General features: G+C 44.1%; 1 protein-coding gene and 1 long non-coding RNA gene across 9 annotated transcripts in view; one reads left to right on the forward strand and one right to left on the reverse strand.

Moving 5' to 3' along the window:
• The window catches only part of Celf1 (CUGBP Elav-like family member 1), an 82053-nt gene extending 75576 nt beyond the window's left edge, over nt 1–6477 (forward strand). For 6 of the 8 annotated variants that reach the window (XM_040284394.2, XM_021729604.3, XM_040284366.2 and 3 more), the window contains one exon: nt 1–6477. In XM_040284394.2, the coding sequence (XP_040140328.1) occupies nt 1–128 (128 nt within the window). In that variant the 3' untranslated portion in view covers nt 129–6477. The other 2 variants (XM_040284355.2, XM_040284356.2) reach the window with 2 other exon arrangements.
• LOC144377033 (uncharacterized) overlaps nt 4176–12013 on the reverse strand; it is a 26242-nt gene continuing 18404 nt past the window's right edge. Inside the window, exon 2 of the long non-coding RNA XR_013437574.1 lies at nt 4176–7488. This is a non-coding gene — a long non-coding RNA (uncharacterized LOC144377033). The remainder of the gene's footprint in view (nt 7489–12013) is intronic.

Below are 12013 nucleotides of genomic sequence, written 5' to 3' on the forward strand. Positions count from 1 at the left end.
GTTTTGTAAGTTACGACAATCCTGTCTCAGCTCAAGCTGCCATCCAGTCCATGAACGGCTTTCAAATTGGCATGAAGAGGCTTAAAGTGCAGCTCAAACGTTCGAAGAATGACAGCAAGCCCTACTGAGCGTGCTCCCCTCTGAGACTGGAGTGAGAGGGTCTTCCGGTAAGTGGGGGAGGAGCACCCTTAATGATTCGAAGCCCTAAGGCTGTGTGTTGACAGCCCTGGACCCTGATCCCTGCCACTCTCGCAGGCACAGCTTGCCCTGAAGACTCGGCTACTGCCTTCTGTGGGAGTTTCGCTTCGTACAGAGGACAAGTTTGTGCTTTGGTTTCCAGTGTTTTACTTTGGAGTTTAGGTGCCATATCCTGAGTTTCTTTTTTCTCCCCCTCCTTTATTTAAAGTTTGCCGTGTTTGTAACCAGTGTGTGTTGAGAAGGACCAACACCAAACCAGCCTGGGGGAAGGGAATGGGGAAATGTTTTTAAAAGATAATGATCAGAATTTTCCCCAAACCACCCCAACAGAAGACTAAAAGTAAAACAAAAAGTTGACCCTCAGAATCTCCCCAAGTGCAAGGGTGAGTGAAATGAAAACTGACATCCAAGAGTTGCAGGGGTGGAGTAGTGGGTTGGCTTTGGAGGAGAGGGGGTGATTTGACACCTAATGCTTTGACAGCTGGAGTCAGAAACACTTCCACAGCTGCCTTCTGTACAAATATTTTTTGCCACCTTTTGTTCAGATTCTTGCCCTGGATTTCTGCCTCCTTTTTTTCTAAAAGGTGTCACCGATTCTCTGGAAATAAAGCACCTCTTAAATTAGCCTAACATGCAAAAAGCAGGGAGACATCACTCATTGCTGTTCTTCCCTGACCACCACTGCTGTTGGATTGCCCTACCTAGCTGGTGGCCATTTGGGATTAGCAGCCAAAGAGGTCATTTTTATTTTATTCCAACCTCAAATTAGACAGGGGCCCATTTCCAAGAGCTTTCTTGAAAGAAGGCCTCTGTGGAAGACATTGCCTGGTTTTCTTCTTCTAGTTCACCACAGCAAGGAACATCATCACCCCCATCCCAAGCCACAATTTTCTCATGAGGGCAAATCCAAAAAAGTCTTGCAGCATCTTGCTGAAGGGGGCACCTCTCCTGGGCAAAGTGATCAAAAGCCATCTAGTTGGAGGAAGAGGAGCTTGCTTCTTAATATACCTGAATCAGAAGGTCCCTTCAGATCAGGATGTCGCATTTGCCAGTGGCCAGAACTTAATACTTAAGAACATGAAGAGGTCCATGCTTGCCTCTTTGAATGAGGTGTCCCAAAGGTAGTATTCCCACAGAGGTCTGACAGGCCCCTCTTCTAACCACTCCAGCCCTATCTTCTGCCCTTGGGGACAGAGGAGACACCAGGATGTTTACAGCCTCCATATGGATTTAGTGTTCATTTACCTCAGTATTACTGTGTTCATTTTGTCCTCATGCTTACAGTTAGCTCCCTGCTGCCTCCCACAGGTCTCACTCCAGCTCTTGCCTATGACCCACACAGCCTCTGGGCTCTGCCTCTGCTCTATGAAATGCTGTGGGGGTGGAAAGCCAGGAAGGACATGCTGTTGGGAATGTGCACCTGGGCAGAGGTAGCCCCATTAGGATATGACTATCAGCCACAACCAGGGACTGGGTCCCTGAGTCCCTGGAAGCTTACACCTCACAAATGAGTCCTGACCCCTAGAAGCAGAGATCAGAGTAATGTGGTTGGTTTGCTATTAAGTTGGATGGGGGCTCTCTCATTGTCATGCTGTCCCTGTGGGTAACAGAGATTGACTGTCTTGCTGTTGTACAGTTAGTTCGTGCTGTTGGATTATCCCATTGAAACTGGGACGGCTGTTCCCTTCTCATAGTGATAACTTGGGTCTGTTGTCCTCTTAAGAAACGAGAAACATACACTTCTTAAGCTGAACCACGTAAACTTGAATTCTGCGCACTGGGAGAAATGTGTCCTGTGTTTCAAAGGATAAAACTGTTCTAAAGGCTTCCAGGGTCATGATGGGATTTTTTTAAATAAATGCAAAAAAAATAAAAAGAAAAAAAAAAGAAAAAATGCTAGGTTGGGGAGGCGCTGTTCTGAAACCCAACCGGCTGGAACCAAGAATGTCGTTTCTATTTTTATAGAAGTTTTATACAGCTCCGGGGTGGAGAATATTTATTACCTAAATTATATCTCTGGAAAAGGCCAGGATTTTGTAGAATCCAGAATGTGATTGTTGTACACACAGGGTGCTGTGTATGATTGAAACTACTGACTTTCTGTGGCCGATTGCAGCCCAGCTAACCTGCCCGAGGGGAAGGTGTTAATGCTGTGAATTGGCAGAGGAGAGAGCTGTGCTCCACAGGGTGCTGCCGGTGCTGTGCTCCCTAACCTTCTGTTCTGTCTTCCTTCTTGGCCAGAACTCCACTCCCTTCCCCCTTCTCCCTTTTTCCTTATCCCTGCCCCTCCCCCATTTCATCATTTGTCCATGGATTTGTTCTGGGCTCTGGGACCTTATGAAACGACTTTGCTAATGACATGAGGCAAAGGTGCAATCCACTGCCTTTGATACAGACCCTGAGGCTTCATACCTGGTTTTGGTTCTCTTTTTGTAAGAGGAGCACATGCCCCAGCAGGGTCCTGGGCTGCTAAGGCAGCCAGCTGGTGAGATCATGCACTTCTGTTCTCTCCTCCCTCTGCCCAGTGCTTTGCACCGCAGCAGCACTGCCCTTGAGTACAGTTCTTTCCCCAGGCCAAAGATGGTTTTGTGAAGAAGCTGCTCCCCTACAAGTCTCATGGTGTGAAAGGGCTCAGCTCAGCTCAGCTCAGCTGGGAGAGTGGAGAGACTCGCAGTCAAGTCTTAAGCAATCCTTTTCTGTTGTGTGGAGGTTTCACTTACAATGTGTTTTTTGTTTTGTTTTTTTGTTTTGCTGTCGTTTTGTTTCATACTTGGGTTACATCATGAAATTGATTTGCCTTGAATGTAGCCAGACCACTGTCTCTCCTGGGTTCCATTTGAGTGGCCAGGACCTGTGTGGAAGCTAAGGGCTTGGATTTCTGGGAACAAAGGGTGGTCCCCATAGGTTTCGAGCAGAAATCCTGTCCCTCTACCATAAAGAATCTTCCCCACCCCAGCCAGTGTCTTCTGCTGCCCCCTGCCCCACTGAGTTTTGGCCCGGGAATGGGAGAAAGGCTGAGAGGCCCTGTTCCCCAAGAGACATTTTCTTATATGTTGAGTGCTTCGTGGGAAATCCAAGCCTTAGGTTCCCTTCTGTCTCTGGCAATTGGATGTTTTCTTGGTGTTCTCCATGTCCTTTTTGACTTTTCCCTGTGTCCATTGTTAGCATGTGCAAAAGTTCCCTGTCATTACCCACCCCCTGCCCCATCCCGCCTCCTCATTTCAGGGCTGTACACACAGTGAGTGTCCTGTTCTCTCTCTCTGTTTGGATGTATTGCTCTGTGTAACTCAGTGGGTCTCCCTCTTTCTGGTTTGTTTTTTTTTCTAGATTCCTGCCGTTTGTTCATCGTTGTGCCTAAAGCATGTCGATGTGGCGTCAAGTACATCGTCCAAATCCCTGTCTCTTCAGCTTCTCTGATGCTTGAACTCTCACCTTTGACCTTGTGTTGACCTTTGATGCTGACGTGTATTTTTATTATGTTTGTTTCTTTCTTTGTTTTTTTCTTTTTTCTTTCCTTTTTTTTTTCCCTTTTGTGCTGCCAAAATTGGTTTTGCTAGAACGACTGCTGAAGGGGAAATATTTAAACTTGCATTTGAATATAAAAAAATCTATTTTTCTAGAACTTCATAAGATAACCACTTGATTTTGTGATTCCAATTCTTTGTAATTGTCTTCAGAGCAGCCCTACTAGCACATACCGCGTGGTGTTTGTATTTCTGTGAACACACAGCCAGTCCGTTTCTAGGCTTTGTTTCTCTGTGTGCTTAGTTTTAAAGACAACTTTGAAGTAAACAATGAAATAAACGATGTCACTAAAACCTTTGAGGCTCCTGAGCACATTTTGCTGACATAGTTTGTGGGGCTTGAGGAGACGCATGTGTTGCTTTTATTTTTGTTTTTCTGAGTTCTCAACTGCAGCAAACACCTGAACCCCCCATCCCTTCCTTTCTGACTGCAGTTTGGGCCCCAGCCAGCCCTTTTTCTTTTTCTTTTTTCTTTTTTTCTTTTTTCTTCTTTTGTGGTTGTTCCCTGGAGCTACCCTGCGGGGAGCTTTGGCTCCCTCTTGCCCCTTCCCTCAGCCCCACAGGGCTCTCCTCCATACTTGTTCCTACAGTCTCCACAGCAAAATGTGATGCTTTTTGTTTTGTTTTGTTTTGTTTTTGTATTGTTTTTGTTTTGAAATTTTTTCTTTCCTACTAAGATTATGCCCAGAAAAAAACAAGTTTTGCATGTGTCCTGCTGTTTCTTCACACCTTCGTATATATCACCTTCACCTCTCTGTTTTCTATAGTTTGTGCAAAAACTGACCGATTTAAAGGGGTTTCAAAGAAGCTGTTTTAAATTGTTGTGGGGTTGATTTTTTTTTTTTCAATATTGTACTGTTTTATTTTGAAGTGGCAACTTTCTCCTCTATTGCCCTTAGAGTGTTTGCCTGTGCACTTAGACTGTCACCTCATGCAGCCTCCAGGTCTCAGCAGGGCTCCCAGGAGGCTGGCTGCTCTGCTCAGGAGTGGGAAGACCCAAGAAGCAGAGCTGGAACCCGAAGGTGGCTATGGGTGGACAGGAGGCTTAGCACAGTAGGGCTAGCACCCAGCAGAGGGAGGGTGCTCCTAACCACCAGAGGATGCCGTCTGCACACTAAGCGACTATACATCTGCTGCGCTTTTCCTAGGTGACAAGCACAATACTACAAGTCTTCACACTGTTTACAGCCCTGGGCACAAACCACCCCACACTGGCTCTTCACCACAGCTCTGCTCTTGCTTAGCTAGTGGGGTGGGGATAAGGGTGGGGATTTGTTTTTTAAATTGGGTGAAGAGCCAAATAGCTACTGTCCCTGGGTGCCAGGCCAGCTAGTTCTTTGGTTCCCTGAGGGGAACTTTCCCTCTTCTCTTGTGGCACCATCCAGCCTCAGGGTCTTGAGGACTTGAGGAAGAATGTGAATGGAGGGGGAGAGGCCAGAGGAGATGAGAGGGCAGGGGTGGATCTGTGGAGGGATAGCAGGGAATGAGTTTATAGCAGATCCCACCCAGACCTACATGCTGGTGGGAGGAGGAGCTGAGAAGCAGAATTGTCCAGGGAAGGGTGGCAAGGTACAGCAAGGGACCTGGGGGTGGGTGGGTTAGAAGCACTGTTTAGCATCATTCACACTGGGGTTGAGGGAAAAAGGGATCCTGTCAGAATTTCTGCTCTGGGACCCAGCAGGTTGCCCAGTATTATGCTTGAGGCCACTCTTACTAGGAGGAAAGGGCAGCCAAGCGGAGGCCCAGTGTATGGTAGGCTGCTTAATTTCCTGGAAGGGGTGATTGGATGGAAAAGGCCAGAAGTCCCAGCCTGAGAGACTGCTGTGCACCCCACAGTCTGACTGCACAGAGCCGCCTCTGTTGGCAGGAGGCACTGAGGCTCCCCTTCCTGTGTATTGAGAAGCCTTGTTTGCCAATATATTTTGCTTTCAATTCCAAGAGGAGCTCTGGGAAAACCTGTGGATAAAACCAAATGCCAAACGTTGGACGTTGTTTCCTTTTCCTTTTCTCTCTCTGATTGTTTTAATTGTTCTGTGGTGGTTTTAATGGATTTGAGACCCTGGAGCGGCAGCTGCCTTTCTGATTTCCAGCTGCTTTTTGTGAATAATTTAAAAAGAAAAAAAAAAGAAACTTTACATTTTGGAGACAAACCTGTGTGAGTTTTTTATTGGTACAAACGTTGTATTTAACACTAGGGGTTTTGTACAGTTTTTTGCCTTTTCTACTAGAAAACAATGTAAAGTGATTTCACAATGTGAAGAGAAAAAAAAATTGCCACTATGACCAAACGCACAGTCTGTTCTGCAGCAACAACGGGATTCAATCAACTCAAAGTCGTGATTCAGCCGTAGAAATGCTTTTCCTTGACCTTGTTTGAGCTTTCCTTTCTTTCCTGTTTGATTTGCAAAAGAAAATGTCTTTTTTGTGTGAACTTGTGTTGTACTCTGTAGAAAATTATGGATTTTACTTTAATGGTTTAAATAAAGGCAAGAAGAGCCCTTATTGCTTTTCTTACCTAATCACAGAGTTTGTGTAGTGGATTAAAAAAGAAAAAAAATTGTTACAAGTTTGGAGCAAGGGAGTATGTGTTTAAAAGGACTCTCCTTCCTTTTTTTGTGTGTTTTTCCTTTTGTCCCAATGGGGAACCTAAATCTGTTTTAATTGCACAGACACATGGACAAAAAGTCATTTTGTATCTGCCAAGTGTGGTACCTTCCTTTGTTTATTTGCTATTAAACTGTTTGAGAAGAACTGATGCTGTCTTCAAGAGTTTTTGATTGCTGGGGGTGGATGGGGATCCCTAGAGGGCTGGGGTTGGTGGTGTTCCTTACACAAAGCAGACGAGTGGTTTTATCTTGATGGTGTGCAGCTGAACCCACCAAAGGACCCAAAGGAAAACGTAATGTATCTTAAGAACACTGCCTGCTTGGTATTCTTTTGTGTTCTGCAGGATCGCTGCTGATGTGGAAACATCTTAAAACTTTTGGGCAGCCTTAATTCTCTTGTGCTTCTCCCATTCTCAATAGTGGTTCCCTATCACAGAACTGGTCTATACCCACTATTACTGAAGTCCCTCTTTTGGTGCTTCATAGTCCCTGAGAGTTAGTAGTGGCCAGCACAAATCCCGTACCTTGGCTGCCTGGGTCTTCCTCTCTAGACCTTTGAGGCACTGGCCCAAAGCAGTTACTCTTCTTTTATTCCTTCAGTTTATAACTTGGTGATTCCAGATCTCTCCCCAATTAAGGTCCTACACCTGGGACTCCCCTTAGACCTCTGAGAACTCAGGTTCAGTTCTCAGGAGTCTCAGGCCCTCTAAGAATAATCCTTCTCTTCCTTGTCCAGTCCTTTATTGCCACTGCTGTCCTCACGTGGAGACCTCTGGGTAGGTCAGGCCTTAACCCGTCCTCGCTGTCCTTCTGAGTGGGGTGAGTCTGTGGAGTAGCATTCCTCAGTGGGGGTGCATCACATACTAGCTGTGATGTGTTCTGTGAAGTAAGAGTTCTGACCACAGATTTGGGGGATATTCTCTTGCCTTCTAGCACCTAGTGGCATATTCAGGACTCTAAATGAGACACTAAAGGAACCTCTTAGGTTTGATTTAGTCCAGTATCTCCCAGACTGAACCCTGTTTAATAATATCCACTTGCTCCCCTCAAAAATTTGGTGGTTGTGGACCTTAAAAGATCTTGTCAACTGAACTGGGAATGTAACTCAGTGGTAGAACACTTACCTGGCATGCATGTGTCCCTGGGTTTGAGTCCCAATGCTGCACACACATACACACACCAAAAAAAAAAAGAAAAAAGATTTTTGTCAACCAAACTTTCTCTTTAGTTGCTGTTTTATTCATGTCACCATTTTTGTTTTGTGTAGATTTTATTGCAATGCTAGGGATCAAACCTCATGAATGCTAGGCCTTTGCCACTGAGCTTACATTCCATCCTCATATCTCCATTTATGTTTATTAAAAATGTTTAAAATTTGTATTAGCATGCAATACATTTATCTTAGCTAATGTCCATTGATTGTCTACTACAGTCTTGTGCTCTGTGAAAGTGGGGATTGAACTCATGGATGGTCTACCACTGAACTACATCCCAAGTAGTTTTTTGTTTTGTTTTAAATCTTGAGAGAGTGTCTCCCTAAGTTGCTGAGAGAGGTCTCACTAAATTGCTGAGGCTGACTTCAAACTGGCAGTCTTCTTGCCTTTGCCTCCTCAGGTGCTGGGATTACAGGCATACACCACCACACCCAGTCCTTCCAGTTTTTATACCATTCCCCATTCCTGGGAGATGGCTATTGTTCCCCTCCCTATTTTATGGATGAGCCAGCAGGTTAAAAGTTAGGTGGCCTGCTACAGAGTGCTATATTTGAATCCTGAGTCCATTCTCTTAACCACTATTGGTTACAAATTACTTACTGTTTTCGGTAACCTGCATCTTCTCATAGGTGATTGAACTCTTTAGCTGGGGATTGAACTCATGGCTTTGTACATACAAGGTAAGCACTCTACCAACTGAGCTATATCCCCAGCCCCATTGCACTCTTTAGCAAAAAAGGATTTAGGGGGTCCTGTGACTCTCGTGGCTCCCCCAGGTGGTGACTCTTTGTCTTTGCCTCCTTGCTGAGGCCTTTTTGGTGTTGGAGCAGCTTGTAGTCATTCAACACTCCTACAAAAGTGCTGCCACCTGTACAGAGTTGGGGCTCCTCAAAGGCACCCCACTCTATACTCTCAGTTCTTTACTAGATCTGGTACTGACTCAGCTGTTGTTTACCTAATGTTTATTTTTTATTATTAATTTAGTGGCATTAAGTTCATTTACAATATTTGTGTCTCTATTACCACTTAGATTTTAAATCACCTTTTCAACTTCATTCTAACCACTAATAATTTGTAAAATCAAATTTGATATCCTAATTATTATATTTACATACATAAAATTACAGAACTATTAACTTGAAATGTCCATTGAATGCCTTTTCAGTGTTCTATATTTCATACTTTGAGAAAGTAGGGTGACGGAGGGTCAGGGCCTTCCTCCATGGACTCCTAGGTCTGATTCTTCTGCACAAGAGAAGTCCTCTCCTGCCTAGCTAGATTTTACGTTCTGTGACTCAAGAGGAAAGTGGTAGAACTTCTCTTTTAGTCTTTTTCTTGGGATTCCTGTGTTCCTGAGATAGAACTTGATGTGAAAATAGAATATTAAGTACTACTTGAGCATCTTTCATTAACATCAGACTTAAAGGCTGTTGTTTCTCTTACTTAATAATAATTTTTCTGGGACTGGGGATATAGTGTGGTAGAACACTTGCCTAGCATGCACGAAGCCTGGGGGTCAATCCCAAAAAAAGAATATGCATGGGGTACAAAAAAAAAGAAAACCCCAAAAAAAGAATATGCATGGGGTACAATAGTGCACACCTGTATTCCCAGCAGCTCAGGAGTCTGAGACAGGAGGAATAGTAGGAGGACCCCAAGTTCAAGACCAGTCTCTAGAACTTAGCAAGACCCTATCAAAAAAACAAAACCAGGCTGGGGATGTGGCTCAAGCGGTAGCGCGCTCGCCTGGCATGCGTGTGGCCCGGGTTCGATCCTCAGCACCACATACCAACAAAGATGTTGTGTCCGCCGAGAACTAAAAAATAAATATTAAAATTCTCTCTCTCTCTCTCTCTCTCTCTCTCTCTCAAAAAGAAAATTGAAAGTATCATAATATTAAAAATTAAAAAAAAAAACCTGGGGATGTAGCTCAATGATAGGGGTATCCCTGGGTTCAATCCTCAGTACTGAGGGTGGAAAAGAGAGGAGGAAGAGAAAGAAAGAAAGAGAGTATGCCAAAAGTAGTTCTTTGAACTTTATGTATTTATTTATTTGCAGAACTGGGGATTGATCTGATCCCAGGAGCACTACTTTACCATTGAGCTACTTCTCCAGTCTTTTTTTTTTTTTTTTTTTGGGAGATGGTCTTGCTAAGTTGCTTGGGCCGACCACAACAAATTTGATTCTCCTGCCTCAGGCTCCCCCTGAGTAGCTGGGGTTATACTTGTTCACTGCACGTAGTCATATCTGGCAACTTCTGGCAGGGGGATCATGTACTAGGGATTGAACACAGGGGCACTTGACCACTGAGCCACATCCCCAACCCTTTTTATTTGTGTTAATACAGAATCTAAGTTGCTGAGGCTGGTCTTGAACTTGCAATCCTCTGCCTCAGCCACCTGAGTCACTGGGATCACAGGTGTGCCACCATGCCCAGCTTAACCTTTTTTAAATTAGACTTTTACATCTTTATAATCATAAAGCTGTACCTTAAACAGTTTGTATTCCTCTTCAAAGCCTTTCTCCTTGCTACAGATGGATCAGCACTTACTTTTTGCCACATTGCTATTTCCTGTCTGCAGTGACTGTAAGTACATGGCTTTTTATAACTCACCTGAGCGGCTCAGTCTCTGATGGCTCAGATGGGAAAGGAATTAAAGACCAGGTTGCTTTCACCTCTGGGAACATCAAACTTTAATGTCTGGTAACATTTTACTCAGGAGAAGTCATAGAGGGCTTTGTCTTGCACCTTCTACCTTCTTCAAGCATTTTCTTCCCTTCATAGGAATCCTCTCCAGCCCCTACCATCTGGTGTAAATTTAAGGTTCTTGTTTTTCTTAATCAAGAGTCAGTCTTGGGAACGAAGATTGAATATATTCAACTCGTAAAGGCCACCCTGACACTGCTGAAACTTTTTCACTATCCCATCCCCACTCTCTGAGAGTCCCCACTAACTTGAGGTCACTTGAAATGTAGGGGGGGGGGGAAGAAAAGCTTTACAAGCCAGGCGTGATGGCACACACCTAAATTCCTAATGACTCAAAGGTAGGAGGGTCACAAGTTTGAGGCCAGCCTGGGCAACTTAGCAAGAGACCCTATCTGAAAATTAAAAAAAAAAAAAAAAAAAAAAACACTTTACTGAGACAATTTACATACCACCTCAGTACACCAATGGATCACCTATGTAAAGCATATCATTCATTGAAGTGATGCGGCTATTGCCACAGCCTAATTTTTAGATCATTTTTGTCACCCTAAAAAGATTCCATATCCCCTTTCCCTGCCCCTGGCAATCACTAATCAACCGCTGGATCTATTCTGGACGTTTCATGTAAATGCAGTCAGAAGACCTATGGCCTTTGTCTGCCTTTCAGTTTGCCTACCTCTTAAGGCATTTTCTCCTTTCTTCTCCATCCTGAAAACGAAACACATCATGGTCCTTGTACCATCCACCCTTCTGTTCCTAACCCTTCTGAGCTGGTCTTCCTGATCTCATCTTGTTTCTGCAACCCTTCTCCCACTTCCTGAGCTCCCATCTCTTCCTTATGTGACATGTTATCTGCCTCATCCTGAATCTTGCAGCCCTTGTCCCAGATAATTATCCATCAGACACTGAAGCTATTTAAGTTCAAATTAAAATTAAAGTGTCAGTAGCTCATGTTCACTAGCCATGTTTCAAGTGTTCAAAAGCTGCATTTGATCACGATATCTTATTGGACAGGGCCAACATAGAACATTTCGATCATTGCAGTGGTTAGGACCATTCTAGACAATTGGCTTCCTTTTAAGAAAACAAAATCACCACTATTTACTGATCTTAGCCCCAGCTCTGGTACTCCCAGCGGCTAGGAGCACGGAAAGGTAGAGGTTGAGGCACAGAGAAGATGCAGCTCCTTCCTAACACATGGATAATAGTAGGAGAGTTGGATTTTTTTTCTTTTTTTAGTTGATGGATCTTTAATTACATTTATTTATATGTGGTGTTGAGAACCAAACCCTGTGCCTCACATATACTAGGCAAGCACTCTACTACTGAGCTTCAACCCTAGTCCCGAGAATTGGATTTTAATTCAAGAGGCCAGGCTGACTCCAAAGTCCCTGTAGAACATCTTCTCATGGTGGGCCCTGGGGTGCCCAACTTAAACTCTACCTTCAGAATGGTGCTTCAAGAAGGCAGGAACCATGTTCCTACTGGCTGGCAGATGAGTATTTAGTAAACATTTGAAGAGTGAGTAAATGAACAAACACCAGAAGATGATAGGTGCTTTGTCCAAGAGCTTTATGGTGGCTTTTCTTCTCAACCATATCAGAGTTATATGCAGTTTGATCTTTTAGAAATTGCTATCTTCATAATGATGTTTTTGCATTCAGTTTACAGATTCTTAGCTACCAGTCAGTACCTGAATTCATAGACCTTCTGTGGCCTTGAAACAGAAATGACAGCCAAGTCCTTCAAAGGTGCTTTACAGAA

This window comes from Ictidomys tridecemlineatus, chromosome 4 (genome assembly GCF_052094955.1).
Source record: "Ictidomys tridecemlineatus isolate mIctTri1 chromosome 4, mIctTri1.hap1, whole genome shotgun sequence".
Taxonomy (NCBI): Eukaryota; Metazoa; Chordata; class Mammalia; order Rodentia; family Sciuridae; genus Ictidomys; species Ictidomys tridecemlineatus.